Source organism: Oncorhynchus tshawytscha, linkage group LG02 (assembly GCF_018296145.1).
Source record: "Oncorhynchus tshawytscha isolate Ot180627B linkage group LG02, Otsh_v2.0, whole genome shotgun sequence".
In the NCBI taxonomy this organism is placed as follows: domain Eukaryota; kingdom Metazoa; phylum Chordata; class Actinopteri; order Salmoniformes; family Salmonidae; genus Oncorhynchus; species Oncorhynchus tshawytscha.
The window spans coordinates 32,169,158-32,184,869 of NC_056430.1; the positions used below are offsets into that span (position 1 = coordinate 32,169,158).

Below are 15,712 nucleotides of genomic sequence, written 5' to 3' on the forward strand. Positions count from 1 at the left end.
AACAGGAATATTTAGACTAATGGATGCCACCCCTACGGTTCCGTATTTCACTGAAAGAATAAACGTCTTGTTTTCGAGATGATAGTTTCCGGATTCGACCATATTAATATTTATGTGTGTAATTATGTTATAACTAAGTCTATGATTTGATAGAGCAGTCTGACTGAGCGGTGGTAGGCAGCAGCAGGCTCGTAAGCATTCATTCAAACAGCACTTTCATGCGTTTTGCCAGCAGCTCTTCGTTGTGCATCAAGCATTGCGCTGTTCATGACTTCAAGCCTATCAACTCCTGAGATTAGGCTCTTGTAACCATGTGAAATGGCTAGCTAGTTAGCGGAATGCGCGCTAATAGCGTGTCAAACGTCAATCGCTCTGAGACTTGGAGTAGTTATTCCCCTTGCTCTGCATGGGTAACGCTGCTTCGAGGGTGGCTGTTGTCGTTGTGTTCCTGGTTCGAGCCCAAGGAGGAGCGAGGAGAGGGACAGAAGCTATACTGTTACACTGGCAATACCAAAGTGCCTATAAGAACATCCAATAGTCAAAGGTTGATGAAATACAAATGGTAGAGAGAAATAGTCCTATAATTCCTATAATAACTACAACCTAAAACTTCTTACCTGGGAATATTGAAGACTCATGTTAAAAGGAACCACTAGCTTTCATATGTTCTCATGTTCTGAGCAAGGAACTTAAACGTTAGCTTTCTTACATGGCACATATTGCACTTTTACTTTCTTCTCCAACACTTTGTTTTGCCATTATTTATACCAAATTGAACATGTTTCATTATTTATTTGAGGCAATATTGATTTTATTGATGTATTATATTAAGTTAAAATAAGTGTTCATTCAGTATTGTTGTAATTGTCATTATTACAAATAAATGTAGAAAATCGGCCGATTAATCGGCAGTGGCTTTTTTTTGGTCCTCCAACAATCAGTATCGGCGTTGAAAAATCATAATCGGTCGACCTCTAACTCCAATACCTTGACTTTGTTGTCCTTAAGCCATTTTGCCACAACTTTGGAAGTGTGCTTGGGGTCATTGTCCATTTGGAAGACCCATTTGCGACCAAGCTTTAACTTCCTGACTGATGTCTTGAGATGTTGCTTCAATATATCCACATACTTTTCCTCCTCATGATGCCATCTATTTTGTGAAGTGCACTAGTCCCTCCTCCAGCAAAGCACCCCCACAACATGATGCTGCCACCCCCGTGCTTTACGGTTGGGATGGTGTTCTTCAGCTTGCAAGCCTCCCCCTTTTTCCTCCAAACATAACGATGGTCATTATGGCCAAACAGTTCTATTTTTGCTTCATCAGACCAGAGGACATTTCTCCAAAAAGTATGATCCTTGTCCCCATGTGCAGTTGCAAACCGTAGTCTGGCTTTTTTTATGGCGGTTCTGGAGCAGTGGCTTCTTCCTTGCTGAGCGACCTTTCAGGTTATGTCGATATAGGACTCGTTTTACTGTGGACATAGATACTTTTGTACCTGTTTCCTCCAGCATCTTCAAAAGGTCCTTTGCTGTTGTTCTGGGATGGATTTGTACTTTTTGCACCAAAGTACGTTCATCTCTAGGAGACAGAACGCGTCTCCTTCCTGAGCGGTACCACGGCTGCATGGTCCCATAGTGTTTATACTTGCATACTATTGTTTGTACAGACGAATGTGGTACCTTCAGGCGTTTGGAAATTGCTCCCAAGGATGAATCAGACTTGTGGAGGTCTACCATTTATGGAGGTCTAGGCTGATTTATTTTGATTTTCCCATGATTTCAAGCAAAGAGTTACTGAGTTTGAAGGTAGGCCCTGAAATACATCCACAGGTACACCTCCAATTGACTCAAATTATGTAATTTAGCCTATCAGAAGCTTCTAAACCCATGACATAATTTTCTGGAATTTTCCAAGCTGTTTAAAGGCACAGTCAACATAGTGTATGTAAACTTCTGACTCACTGGAATTGTGATACAGTGAGTTATAAGTGAAATAATCGGTCTGTAAACAATTGTTGGGAAAATGACTTGTGTCATGCACAAAGTTGATGTCCTAACTGACTTGCCAAAACTATAGTTTGTTAACAAGAAATTTGTGGAGTGGTTGAAAAACAAGTTTTAATGACTCCAACCTACAGTATGTGTATGGAAACTTCTGACTTCAACTGTATGTGTGTGTAAACTACCGACTTCAACTGTAAGTGTTTCAGCATCTGCGCCCCTGCAAACTTAATAATGGTACTAATGGAGACCGCTTAAAATCACACTCTCCCCCCTCACCCCACCCCACTACAGACAATTATAATCTGGACCATCAAAAATAATTAATCCTCTAGAGCAATGTTATTCAAGTTCAGGGTCGCAACCCCCTTTTTTAAATGAAGAGTACAGACTATTTTATGGGACAATATACATATACGTTATAAAGAACATTATAGAGAAAGAAAATGGAAAAATACAATAAAAGAATGCTTTATTATCACACACCAGATAGCTGCTGTGAAATGTGTTGTTTTTACAGGGTCAGCCATAGTAGTACGGTGCCCCTGGAGCATATTAGGGTTAAGTGCCTGGCTCAATGGCACATTGACAGATTTTTCAGCTTGTCGGCTCGGGTATTCAAACCGGCGACCTTTCGATTACTGGCCCAACAATAACCGCTAGGCTACCTGCCGCCCATGTATTGATATGTAAGTATTGGTTATCTTAGAGAGATGAAAATGTAATGAATTTAAGGTTATTTGTTGATGTGAAAATCCAAATATACCGATTTTATTGTTGTGTTATTAGATATGGGTTGGGATAAAAAATTTGGGCGAAAGAAATTGGGTCCCCTCTGAAAAATGTTGAATTCCACTGCTCTAGAATGTATGAGGAACTGTACAGGTGGTAGAGTTCCTAGGTTACAACACACCATGTAGGACTAATGTGACAGAAAATAGTGCTTCATTGTTCTAAGAGTCTGTGATGACCATGAGCCTACCAGTCCAGGGCAAAGATTGCATTTCCCAGAACTCAAATCAGTTGAAGTAGAGTACAAGACACATATTTGTTACCTATAAGAAATCATTTATTTAACCCTAAAACACCGGTCATGTCTAATTGTTAAAATACTCTGATTTTATTTGTTTTGCTGAAGAAATGATCAATGGGATGCTTATTGACAGTGTTTTGACCAACAGTAATCCTCTTTGATTTGGCATCTTACTAGAGGAAAGCAAATTCATTGCAATCCAGTCAGCCTGTTTTACAAGAGGCCTGTGCTCATTCATACTGTAGGGGAGAATGGGGTAAATTGACTATTTTTTTCTAACAAAGACATCCACATATATTTCAGTATGTTGTGTATCCCTGGAAATAATCTAAATTCATGTCAACACAACAGGATTTGACAACATAGCATGTCCCAAAAAAGTGGTCTTCTGGCACAACTTACCCCAGGTATGGGTAAATTGAGCATAGGGACAGAGTAAATTGATGCACCTTGAGGTAAGTGGGTGATGGTGTCCTGTGACATTGGGTGAGGGCGCTGGAAATTCAAAGTTTAATTCATGGAATGGGAGTGTGGTATATTTTACATCTTAAATGTATGCCTGCATTCAGACATAAATCTCTCTGTTCAATATGACTTACCCATCCAAAAATGTCCCCTTTTTTCCTTTACACATCCAACAGAATAATACAATTTCTGAGTGCATGATATTCTGTTTCACTGGCATATAGCATGTTCTATGGATGGTCTTATTAAACTGCAGCAATTTATGTCTGAGATTATATGAACATGACTGGGCATTCTAACATAGAGTGACTTTTTCCACATGTTGATATGTTACTGCCTTATTCTAAAATGTATTAAATTGTTTTTCCCCCCATCATCAATCTACACACAATGCCGCAGAATGATAAAGCAAAAACAGGTTTTTAATAATTTTTGCTAATATATATATTCTAATGGAAATATCACATTTACATAAGTATTCAGACCCTTTATTCAGTACTTTGTTGGAGCACCTTTGGCAGCGATTACAGCCTCAAGTTTCCTTGGGTATGACGCTACAAACTTGGCACACCTGCATTTGGGGAGTTTTTCCCATTCTTCTCTGCAGATCCTCTCAAGCTCTGGCAGGTTGGATGGGGAGCATTGCTGCACAGCTATTTTCAGGTCTCTCCAGAGAAGTTTGATCAGGTTTAAGTCCTGGATCTAGCTGGGCCACTCAAGGACATTCAGAGACTTGTCCCGAAGCCACTCCTGCGTTGCCTTGGCTGTGTGCTTAGGGTTGTTGTCCTGTTGGACCCAGTCTGAGGTTATGAAAGCTCTGGAGCAGGTTTTCATCAATGATCTCTCTGTATTTTGTTCTGTTCATCTTTGCCTTAATCCTGACTAGTCTCTCAGTTCCTGACACTGAAAAACATCCCCACAGCATGATTCTGCCACCATCGTGCTTCACTGTAGGGATGGTGCCAGGTTTCCTCCAGACGTGACACTTGGCATTCAGGCCAAAGAGTTCAATATTGGTTTCATTAGAACAGAGAATCTTGTTTCTCATGCTCTGAGAGTGTTTAGGTGCCTTTTGGCAAACTCCAAGCGGGCTGTCATGTACCTTTTACTGAGGAGGGGCTTCCATCTGGCTGCTCTACCATAAATGCCTGATTGGTGGAGTGCTACAGAGATGGTTGTCCTTCTGGAAAGTGATTTCATCTCCACAGAGAATCTCTAGAGCTCTGTCAGGGTGACCATCAGGTTCTTGTTCACCTCCCTGACCATGGTCCTTCTCCCCCAATTGCTCAGTTTGTCTGGCCAGCCAGCTCTAGGAAGAGTCTTGGTGGTTCCAAACTTCTTCCATTTAAGAATGATGGAGGCCACTGTGTTCTTGGGGCTTTAATTCTTCGGAAATGTTTTGGTACCGTTCCCCAGATCTGTGCCTCGACACAATCATGTTTCGGCACTCTACAGACAATTCCTTCAACCTCGTGGTTTGACCTTATATAGACAGGTGTGTGCCTTTCCAAATCATGTCCAATCAATTGAATTTACAACAGGTGGACTCCAATCAAGTTGTAGAAACATCTCAAGGATGATCAATGGAAACAGGATGCACATGAGCTCAGTTTCGAGTCTCATAGCAAAGGGTCTGAATACTTATGTAAATAAGGTGTTTCTGTTTTTTAGATTTAATAAATTAGCAAACATTTCTAAAAACCTGTTTTTGCTTGGTCATTATGGGGTATGGTATGTAGATTGCTGAAGATTTTTATTAATTTAATCAATTTTAGAATAAAACTGTAACGTAACAAAATGTGGAAAAAGTCAAGGGGTTTGGATACTTTCTGAAGGCACTTTATCTGTATCCATTCATCCTCGTCAATAGCGTCTCCCAGGTCTTCCTCAAATGTTTGTTTTACGTGTTTTGTGTCATTGGGAAAAGCCTCTATCAACCCTTGATACAGTTTGGAAATCAACTTTGAAGGTTTGTCAGACTGCCTTAAAAAACATCTGGCTTGTCCTGTGTTTGCTGGACAAAGAGAATAAAGTGTTGTATCTGCATAATTCACCTCACCTCTGTCACAGACTGGTCTTCCCTAGCTGCCTGACCCTGTTGAGACCCCTGTCACCATCTGATCCTCCTAAAATTAGGCATGACAAAGAATGACCTTGGTGTACATTTTTACACTATATTATCCAAGAATCGAATCAATGGTTCAATAATTGAAATGACCAGTATTCCCAGATCCTAGACCGTAGCTTTAAACTTAAGCTACTGTCCTGTAGCTACTGTAGGTCTACCCATCAATTCAAGATGGAACTTTGCATCATTCACTGAATATACTGCAAAGTTCACCTGAGCTCCATAAATTGGTCTTCCCTGGCTGTCTGACCCTTTTGGGACCCCTGTCACCATCTAATCCTGCTAAGACATGATGAGCATAGTGTTGTGTACTGACTGCACTAGAGGGCTGCATTTCTGCAGGATACCAGAGATCATTGCGGCACAGTCAGCATTTTTCAAGCTGCAGGCGGGAGTGGGTGTCAGACAGATGAAAATATTTTTGTTGTCCCACAGATTATTTTGAAACGTTCCTCCTTCTGCTTTGTATGTGTTACCGTACCTATTGTATTAAAAACATGTGTTTTTTTGCATAGTCACACACTCAGAATTCGCTGTGTCAACTTCTGCCTACCTCTCCTAGTTGGGTGTTAGAGTTCAAGTGCGCTTAGTATGTGTGGCGCTCAACCAACGTTAGTCGTAAAATTGAATCATTGAAAATTGAATCATCATTGAAAAGGAAAAGGCACAATATAGTTTACTACATTGCCTAGAAATAGGTTTAAATGTTGATCACCCATATTTTTCTGTCTGAAAATCTTCCCTCTCCAAAAAGGTAGGCTATAAAAATAGATTAAGAGAACGTGTAAGTCTCTCCAACTCTGATCTCTTCAAACTACAGCTAGCATGTTGGCTGATATAGCCCAGTAATACAGATAGCCTAATATAAGGGCCATGTGAGAATCTATGGTAATTTAACCTATTTCTTAAGTTATTTTTGCATATTTGATATTGCCTATAGGGCAGAAAATTGCTGGGACCCTGGCTGGCAAGTGAGCTGCATCACATATTTTATTTATTTATTTAACTAGGCAAGTCAGTTAAGAACAAATTCTTATTTTCAATGACAGCCTAGGAACAGTGGGTTAACTGCCATGTTCAGGGGGAGAACGACAGATTTTTACCTTGTCAGCTCAGGGAATCGATCTTGTAACCTTTCGGTTGCTAGTCCAAAGCTCTAACTACTAGGCTGCCGCCATATGCCTAAAATAACATTGCGGGACTGCGGTTGGGTTTGGAACCATCGGAAAGAAAGCCAGCAAGTGCTGGCAGAGTGAGGTATGAAAAGCTGTGTCTAAGGGCGGGAGCTGGATGAAGAAATCGGTCCTGTGCAGACCTCTACTTTGCACCATGACAGCGAAGCCTGTAATTTTAGAGCTGTTTATTACAGTGTCAGTGTGAAAAGTAGGGAATTATCTAGGGAAACTGACAGATTAATAACATTAAATTGACATACTGACTAATACAACTCACATTGCACTGAAAAAATATAATTCTTCAATCATTTGGCTGATGGTTTTATTGTTTGATTCAATTATAGTTTGAGGCAAAAAATAATAGCTAATGTGTAAGCCAACTTTTGGCCAGCTCTCTCTCTAATGGTACATCAACTGGCAAAAGCTTGCCAAGTTCATTTACTTCTGAAGCGTGACAAAACAAAGGCTACAAAACATTTCCATACAAACAACTTCTGTTAGATAGTATTAATAGCCACCTCATATCGCTATCTGACAGATAACTAGAGGCTAGAGCTGAACTGGCTGTGGAAGCTACTCACGGGATGAAACATTTGCTAACGTTACATGTCAGTTACAATACTAGCTCAGGGCAGTGAATAAACACTCATATTGTATTTTTTCTGATAAGTTAAACAGCAGTTAACTTGCCAGCTACATCAGTCAACTAAAGAGTAGCCAGTTTCAGTTCTGCTTTCTTTTACAACTCAGTGAAAGAGCTCAACACTATGTTCAACTCACCTGTGCTTGTCCAGCCAGCCTTCCAGAAGCTTTGACTTCACACAGCCTGTCAGTCCACTCTGTGGTGTCTGTGTGGTCCTAAATCCAGTCCGATAAACTCTCCGAACAGCCTATCTGATTGCTCGGAGGCGTCTGCATGGTCTTAAAGCACACCGTTGCAGTGTTTTGTATCACATTCCAATGATAAAATTTGGGGGACAAAAATGCAATTTCAGAATGTGGGGGGGACATGTCCCCCTCGTCCTCAGTGGAAGTTGCGCCCCTGCCTACAAGTGTGATCTGGGATTTCTATTGGATAAGCAGTTTTAGCCTATCTTCAGACTGTACTGTCTTTGCCAACATGATGAGATTATTATGGACAAAATAGTGAGATTATTAATTGGAAAGGAGCATCAAGCTCATCACCTTGCACTTTCACTACCCTGTGAAGTTCATCATAATTTATTTTAGGCTTACCCTGGCGTAATGGTTTGATAACTGTGTAAATCTCTCTTGGCGAAAGTGGCTTTTGTCAATATATTTGCCTCTATTTACCCTCCAAAAATTAAATTCTAATTATCTGCTAATGTGGCTATCATAAAGAGCTACAAATGCCATGAAGATCTGGATGAGACTGCCGAATCGAGGCAAAGGTAAGAATCTCTGGATTAACTATCTAATGTTAGCTAAATTTGGTCATGAATAAATTGGCTAAATTTCTTTAAATTGATATGAACTAATAAATACCAGGAACTTTATGTGAATTTTGCTAAACCTATTACATGAATTTACCATTGATCCTGGTGATCCCGTAAATTTGTTCATTTAAAATCCACGTAAAAACAATTGTTTTATGCGCATTTTCCTAACAGATGTTTCCATCAAATTGACATATAAAAATACCTTTTGTGGTTAAATTACCAAATAAAAATACAAGTTAAATGGGTTTCCATCGCATTTTAAACTCTACATATGGTTTCCCCCCCAAAATTTGGGGGGTTACATAGGAAGTGTGCCCATTATGGTATTAGCAGGTGCGTTCTAGCCAACAGCAGATACAGTACTGTATCTGCACGCTGGTGGCTAGAGCACAAATCTACAGGAAGAGATTATCATGCACAAAAACACAAGATTATGTTTGTCTAACAGCAGCCAAGCTTTGATGATTATGTCACCAGAATAAAACCCTTGATATTTATTGGAAAGGAGCATCAAGCTCATCACCTTGCACCACCCTGTTAAGTTCATCATAAATAGTTTCATCTGTAGCATAATAAACTTTTTGCTTTTGACAAATTGTACTGGGAGGACCACACAACATGTCTTTGGGTAACCCCAATTTTACTTTGATTTGATGGTTATTATATCAATATTTGTGCATAAAAGCGTTGCCAACGACATTTCTCACATAATTCGTTTCATCGACACAAAGAGATCCCTATTTCCCATGGCATGCACTTTACATGGATAAAAAAGGTTGGATGGTAACCTGGTTTAGCCTGTGCATGTTTGTCCTTCATTGGACCTTGAGGTGTGTCACAGGAAGTGAGAAAGAAATTACAAGGAGGCCTACGCCCTCAGTGTCCATAGCACTTTATCAGAGGAACCCCTCTGCCCCCTAGTGGTTATTGTGCTTCTCACATCCACCTGGCAACAGGTTGCTCACGGCAAAAGGAGTAATACAATTGTATTTGTATGTGAACCAGACATTTTACAATAATAAACTTAAAGTTTAGAAATTTGCACAAATGAATGAAAGGGGGTAGATACGGTATCTCCAAAGGCCTGTACTGTAGCTATAGTGCCTACCCTATCCTCCTGGTTCAACTGTTGCTGTAATTGAGGCATCTGTCTGGCTGTAATGAGGGCATATGACTCTGTTATGAATAGGTTTCCTCTTCTCTACCAGCTGCTCCTCATCACTCCTCCGATGTCTCTCTGGCAGTGCACCAGTACTGGTGCCAGTGACTTTGGCTGCAGCCGTACAGACAGAGAGGTTGTGTCCCAAATGGCACCCTATTCCCACATAGTGCACTACTTTTGACCAGAGCTCTATTCCCCCTGGTTAAAAATAGTTCACTATATAGAGGATTTGGGACATAAACAGAGAGGTTCTACCTAAGTAGGCCCCAGAAATAAATGTGCCAGTCCCTGTCAGTCGATTCAGGCCTCATCAATCAACTCCTCTACCACTAACCAGTTCCACCTCGCTCTCCCCCATGTCTTTCATGACTTTGATTGATATTGTACATGATGTGTCTCTCTTTCACACTCTCTCAAAGAATTTACATCAGTATAGAGCAGATCACTATGAAGACATAAAACAATCTATAAGCTGAGTCTCATTGTAATGTTTTGTTACTACTTTTATTCATCTTATCAGTTTTTATTTTTAAAGCACACATTTTTTTTCTTATTTCCTACCATATGCCTTAGTCTACATTCTCAGCCTAATTTAAAACATCTTCACTAAACAATACAAAAATGTGCTGGAGTTTCTATGGCACAATCTTATTTTTAGCTTGTTGCATTTCCCTCTGATCCAAAAAGGATAGGCCTACTATAATATTAACATGTACGTGTCTCATACATAAAGCCTAAGAAAGTAGAGGTTACTGACCTTCCTCACTGTATTTTAGGCCCAGAACCGCACCCATACTGTGTTGAGTGACATGTGTGGAACCAATCGTTCTTCTCTACGCGAGCCGCATCCCACCAATCACCAAAGCTGGGCGGGACTTTTAATGCTGCTCTTCAACATGGCGGATATGTCGCCTACGAGTTGAATTTAAAGCACATTTTACTTACTTAAGTTAGAGACAAAAACAGTAGTAAGATTAGAATATATCGTTTTCAAGGCGGTAACTGCAGTCTAAAAATGAAAGGCAAGGAGCGGTCGCCCGTTAAAAAGCGCTCGCGGATTCTGGACGATATTCGAGACCGGGGAGGAAGCCACCCAACAAGTAAGAAAATGGGAACACTCTCGGCGGCAGGCAGCAACGGGAATAGTTCTGTGAAAAGTGGTGGTTCGGTAAAACGGAGTTTACCGTCTGAAAAGAGAGACTGTCGAGATTTAGACGGACATGTGTCAAATCGAACTGGGAGTAGCCATGGATATGCTAATACAACTGGTTCGAGTAGCAAGCTACACATTAGCATTGCTCTGGACCCCACGACAAGGACCAATTCTCGCGGGGAACCGCGGCCTCTTCCGAGTAACGAAAGTGAGTACAAGACTCTAAAAATTAGCGAGCTGGGCTCTCAGTTGAGCGACGAAGACATTGAAGATGGATTATTTCACGAATTTAAGAAATTTGGGGACGTGAGTGTCAAAATAAGCCGAGTTAACGACGAAAGAGTGGCATTTGTGAATTTCAGAAGGCCCGATGATGCTAAGGCGGCCAAGCACGCACGCGGCAAGTTGGTACTCTATGACCGCCCTCTAAAAATTGACGCGGTGTACATGAACCGGAGGAGGAGCCGATCCCCCATTGAAAAAGATCCATATGCAGGAGTTGCAGGACACAGACATTTGCATGTCCAAAGACCCCTTTCACCAACGGGGCTAGGATATAGAGATTTCCGACTGCAGCAGCTAGCTTTGGGCCGCCTCCCCCCTCCCTCCTCCCTCCCTAGAGAACTGGAAAGAGAGAGGGAATTTTCTATCTATGAAGCCAGGGCCCGGCCACCCTTCATCCCTGACTGTGCAGCTTTCTGTGAGGAGGACCTCCTCTCCCCTGAAGATGATCAGCGGGCCAACAGGACGTTGTTTCTTGGCAACCTCGATGTCTCAGTGACAGAGAATGACTTGAGGAGGGTGTTTGACAGGTTTGGGTTGATCACAGAGGTGGACATCAAGCGGACATCCGCTCGCGGACAGAACAGCACCTATGGATTCCTAAAGTTCGAGAACCTGGACATGGCTCACCGTGCTAAGATCACCATGTCAGGAAAAGTGGTGTGTCACAACCCTATTAAAATTGGCTATGGCAAAGCGACACCCACAACTAGGCTGTGGGTGGGGGGTCTTGGCCCCTGGGTCCCCCTTGCTGCTCTGGCTAGGGAGTTTGACCGCTTCGGCACCATCAGGACTATAGACTACAGGAAGGGGGACACGTGGGCCTACATCCAGTATGAGAGCCTGGACGCTGCCCAGGCCGCCTGCTCCCACATGCGTGGCTTTCCTCTGGGTGGTCCTGAGAGGAGACTTAGGGTGGACTTTGCTGACACAGAGCTCCGCTACCAGCAACAGTACCTGCAGCCTCTCCCTCTGCCGCCTCACTTTGACCTAGTGGCAGACTCATTTGTCCACCGGCCCACCCTCGAGGCCATCAGAATCAGAGAGAGGAGCCCTCCACCCCCACTCCGCTTCAGGGAAAGGGAACTGTACAACGCAGACTGGGCTGGCCCAGCAGTCTGCGAGAGGGTGCGAGGGGCAGCTTTTGAACCCGTGGAGCACCTGGAGAGGCGTTCACGTGAACCCTGGTCTCTGGAACGGGAGCTGCAGAGCCGAGACCAGGCCCGAAAACGTCGCCTCTTAGAGGATGGGCGTCGCCCGGACCGCTCACCAAACAGCAGTGAACATGGGCGTCGTCGTCACGGCGCCTCTCTGGAGCGCAGCCCTGGTGGCAGCAGCCGGGACGGGGGGCGCTACAGCCCCCCGCGCTCCGATAGACCCTCTCCCGTCAGAGAGCTGCGGGCCAGCCTAGGCCGTGGCACTGGGGACAAGCGGCTGCGGACAGACAGCCCAGAACGGGACCGCAAACGCAAAGCCAGTGACTCATGCACAAGCCCTGTAAAGAGGGAGGACCGCTCTGATCACCCCTCCTCTTCCATGTCCAGCCTGCAGTCTAAGCAGGGGGCCGGGGGGCAGAAGCTGTGTCAGGCCTGGCATGGCGTGCTCCTGCTGAAGAACAGCAGCTTCCCCACCTCCATGCACCTGCTAGAGGGGGACTTAGCTGTGGCAGCCAGACTACTGGTGGAGAGCTCCACTGGTGGTCAGGTGTCCCAGCTAAAGATCACCCAGCGCCTGCGTCTGGACCAGCCCAAGCTGGATGAGGTGTCCCGTCGCATGAAGACTGCAGGCCCCAGCGGCTATTCTGTCCTCTTGGCTGTGCCCGGGAGCTGTGAGGAGGGGCCCCAGGATGTGGGAAGCTCCACCGAGAGGCCTCTAAAGAACCTGGTCTCCTACCTGAAGCAGAAGCAAGCAGCCGGCGTCATCAGCCTGCCTGTGGGTGGCACCCGTGACAAGGACGGCGCAGGAGTTCTTCACGCTTTCCCACCCTGTGATTTTTCCCAGCAGTTCATGGATGCCTCAGCTAAAGCCCTTGCCAAAACCGAAGAGGACTACCTGGTGATGGTCATTGTCCGAGGAGCCTCATAAAATGAGAATCATTCATGTGTGATGCATTGGTAGCACATTCACATCCACAATGTGTTACAGGATTTAGCTGTCATTGAAACGGAACAGGGTGGGGTTGATAGCTTTCTGTCTTGCTACAAGTAGAACTTCTTGGCAGAACACAATGCTATACTAAGAGTAATTTGGTAATCAAAAATAACAAGCCTTTCAGATATTTTAAGTTGTCAACTCAGCATAGCATGCATTAGCATGTAGCCTGCATTACATTCTATTGGTGGTCTACTTTTAATGTGAACAATTTAAATCACAAGAAGTGGATACATTTAATTTAAATTGGTTAAGTCAAAGTAGACTCACCTTTCTCTATTTCCGCAACTAATCTGTAAATCATTAATCTGTAGAGTAATTTATGCATTTTTGTGAATCACAACTACATTGGTTATTGCCTTTTTATTTGGAAAAAATCCGACATCCATTGTATTTGCAAACAATCATTTATCTGGTGTCAAGTCTTGTTTGCTATTCATTGCAGTAGAACATAAAAGCATGTAAAGATTAATCTGAGACCTGAAAAAAAATCTGAACTACACTTAGTTATCTCCTCATTTGAATTTCTTACACTTAGTCAGACTGGTAATAGATAAGCCATGCCATATTTTAAGAGCCCTGTGAAGGTGTGTAGTTGTAAGACGATACAGTTTTCCATTGCATTATCAATAATTTATTAGTAAAATTGGCATCTGCTTTTGTTGATCAATAAGAATATACCAGTCTCTATCAAGCAGCCAATGTAAAAGGTTTTGAAATTCAGTTATTTACATAAAACTCTACCTGGAATATTTTCAAATCAAACATTGCTGTTTGATAAGGTCTTACTTATTTGATCCATAGTTGGGACGATTTTTGTTATTTTTAATCGCCAAAGTGCTCACATTTTCACCTACTGTATCACCACCGACTGTTGTCAGTGTATCTTTGCTTGGCACCAATAGCACTCACAGTTCAGTTTGAATTTTCAATTTTGGAAACAATATTTTGTGTGATACATTCTAAGAGAATCTAGGATATCAGAGTTTGTTTTACAAGTGTTGCATTGCCCTGTTGACTATATAGACTAATAGTAAAAAAAAAAAAAAAACACAAAAAAACAAGGCTCATAAGTTTCTTTTGAGTGGTCTAATTTAAAAGTGCCTATTAATTAGGCAATATCCAAATATTGACTCTATTAGCGTAAATCCAGAATGGTTTTGATTGTCAACAGGTCTATGATCCTTGGGTTCATTCAATAGAGATGATGCCACACAAATTCCATAGAGGGTATTATTTTTTGACTAAATAAGAACTACCACTATTTTCCTGTGCCACTGAGGTCCTTGAGGTCAGGATGTTATCCTGTTTTTTTATATTATGAGTAATGTTATTTCCAACAATCATCCCCACAGTTAAATGTTTGAGTTAAGTTAGTATTTTACTATACATAGTAAAGAGGGAAATAAAGCTTCTAAACCAAATGACGATGGCCCCTCATGGCAGTAATATGTGTCCCTTGATGACTTCCCCTTTTGGTTCTGAGAGAACTGTCTGGAAACCATTTAGAGACTGCCTAGCCTTCCAGAAAGCTAGGTGGAGCCATTTCACATAGTCTTTTCAGTTCCACAAACGTGCGTCAACAAGGTGAGAAGGAAAGTAGTTTATCTAAATGGAATTTATCCAATGAGTTCAATCAGTTATGTCAAATGTATGACTCACTTTTGAAACAGGATACCTTTCTATTTGCTCTCAAGGACCAAGAGTATGTATGTCCCTAAAACATATATAGATTTTAACAATTGGTTTAGTTCAACAGTGTACTTAAATTCTGTTTAGGGTTAAACTAAGGATACGTTTTGTTGACTGGCATTAAGCATATGTATCAAAATCTCTCCAAATACTACAGTGGAAGTTAATTTACATAATTGTTCATTTTCAATTTGGCCTTTACATTAATTGCCGACTTTATACTTGGGGAACTCACCAGTAGTGTTGTTAATGCCATAGCCTTCTGCTTCTACTTAGAATTCAAAGTGTATTAGCATTTTTACATATAAAAAAAAAAGACATTTTATTTAAAAATGTATTTTAAGTGAAATTTATTGTATAAAATTATTACTGTATGTATGTTATGGACACTTCAGATTTGAGCAAGGAATACCAGAGTGGATAACACCACCATACCACCGTTGGACACTGGAAAACACCATACGCAAAAATACTCCAGAATGCATAGGGGCAAGGGTCCTTTGCACAGTGGCCCTTTGTGCATTTCCTCAGAATTTACTGCTCGTTGTGTTAATGCTTTGTGATGCCATTTCCCGTGTTTTAAATGGAAAATATGCTTTGTGCTGTGTCCACCTGATTTTTGGAGAAAAAATGGAAACCGCAATTGCACATGCGCCTAAGACGTAGTTGTCAAAAAACACAAAGTGCAGCTTGCACTTCATAGATTTTGTTTCGGTATCAATAAATGTTCTCTTTCGTGGGAAAACAAATGTTTCTGCCTTGGAAGACGACTTTTGTGACCTTTTCTGTTGTGTTGCGAAGGAATTGTCTTTTGCACTTAACTCTGGCCCTGCCTGTGTGAAAAATGGGAGCACCTTTCCAGACCAGAAAGGAAAAAGAAAAGTGTTGAGAGCAAGGGAAAGAGCTCAAATCTTTGTGTTGACATCATTGCTCACCATCATTGTTAACACCACTTTTTGAAGAGTTGCTGATGTTCCAGCTGTTAATGCCCAAATCCCCCCCCCACACCT

At 42.0% G+C, this 15,712-nt stretch overlaps 1 protein-coding gene across 1 annotated transcript; it reads left to right on the forward strand.

Moving 5' to 3' along the window:
• Positions 1-10,288: 10,288 nt before the first annotated feature.
• On the forward strand, positions 10,289-15,453 carry LOC112217786 (RNA binding motif protein 15). The gene has a single exon (XM_024378318.2). The coding sequence runs from the start codon at positions 10,440-10,442 to the stop codon at positions 12,942-12,944; it is 2,505 nt and encodes an 834-aa protein (XP_024234086.1). The 5' UTR covers positions 10,289-10,439; the 3' UTR covers positions 12,945-15,453.
• Positions 15,454-15,712: the final 259 nt, after the last annotated feature.

Excerpts from the sequence above, each read along its gene's own strand:
- LOC112217786 (XM_024378318.2), top strand. The coding sequence starts at position 10,440 with ATGAAAGGCAAGGAGCGGTCGCCCGTTAAAAAGCGCTCGCGGATTCTG.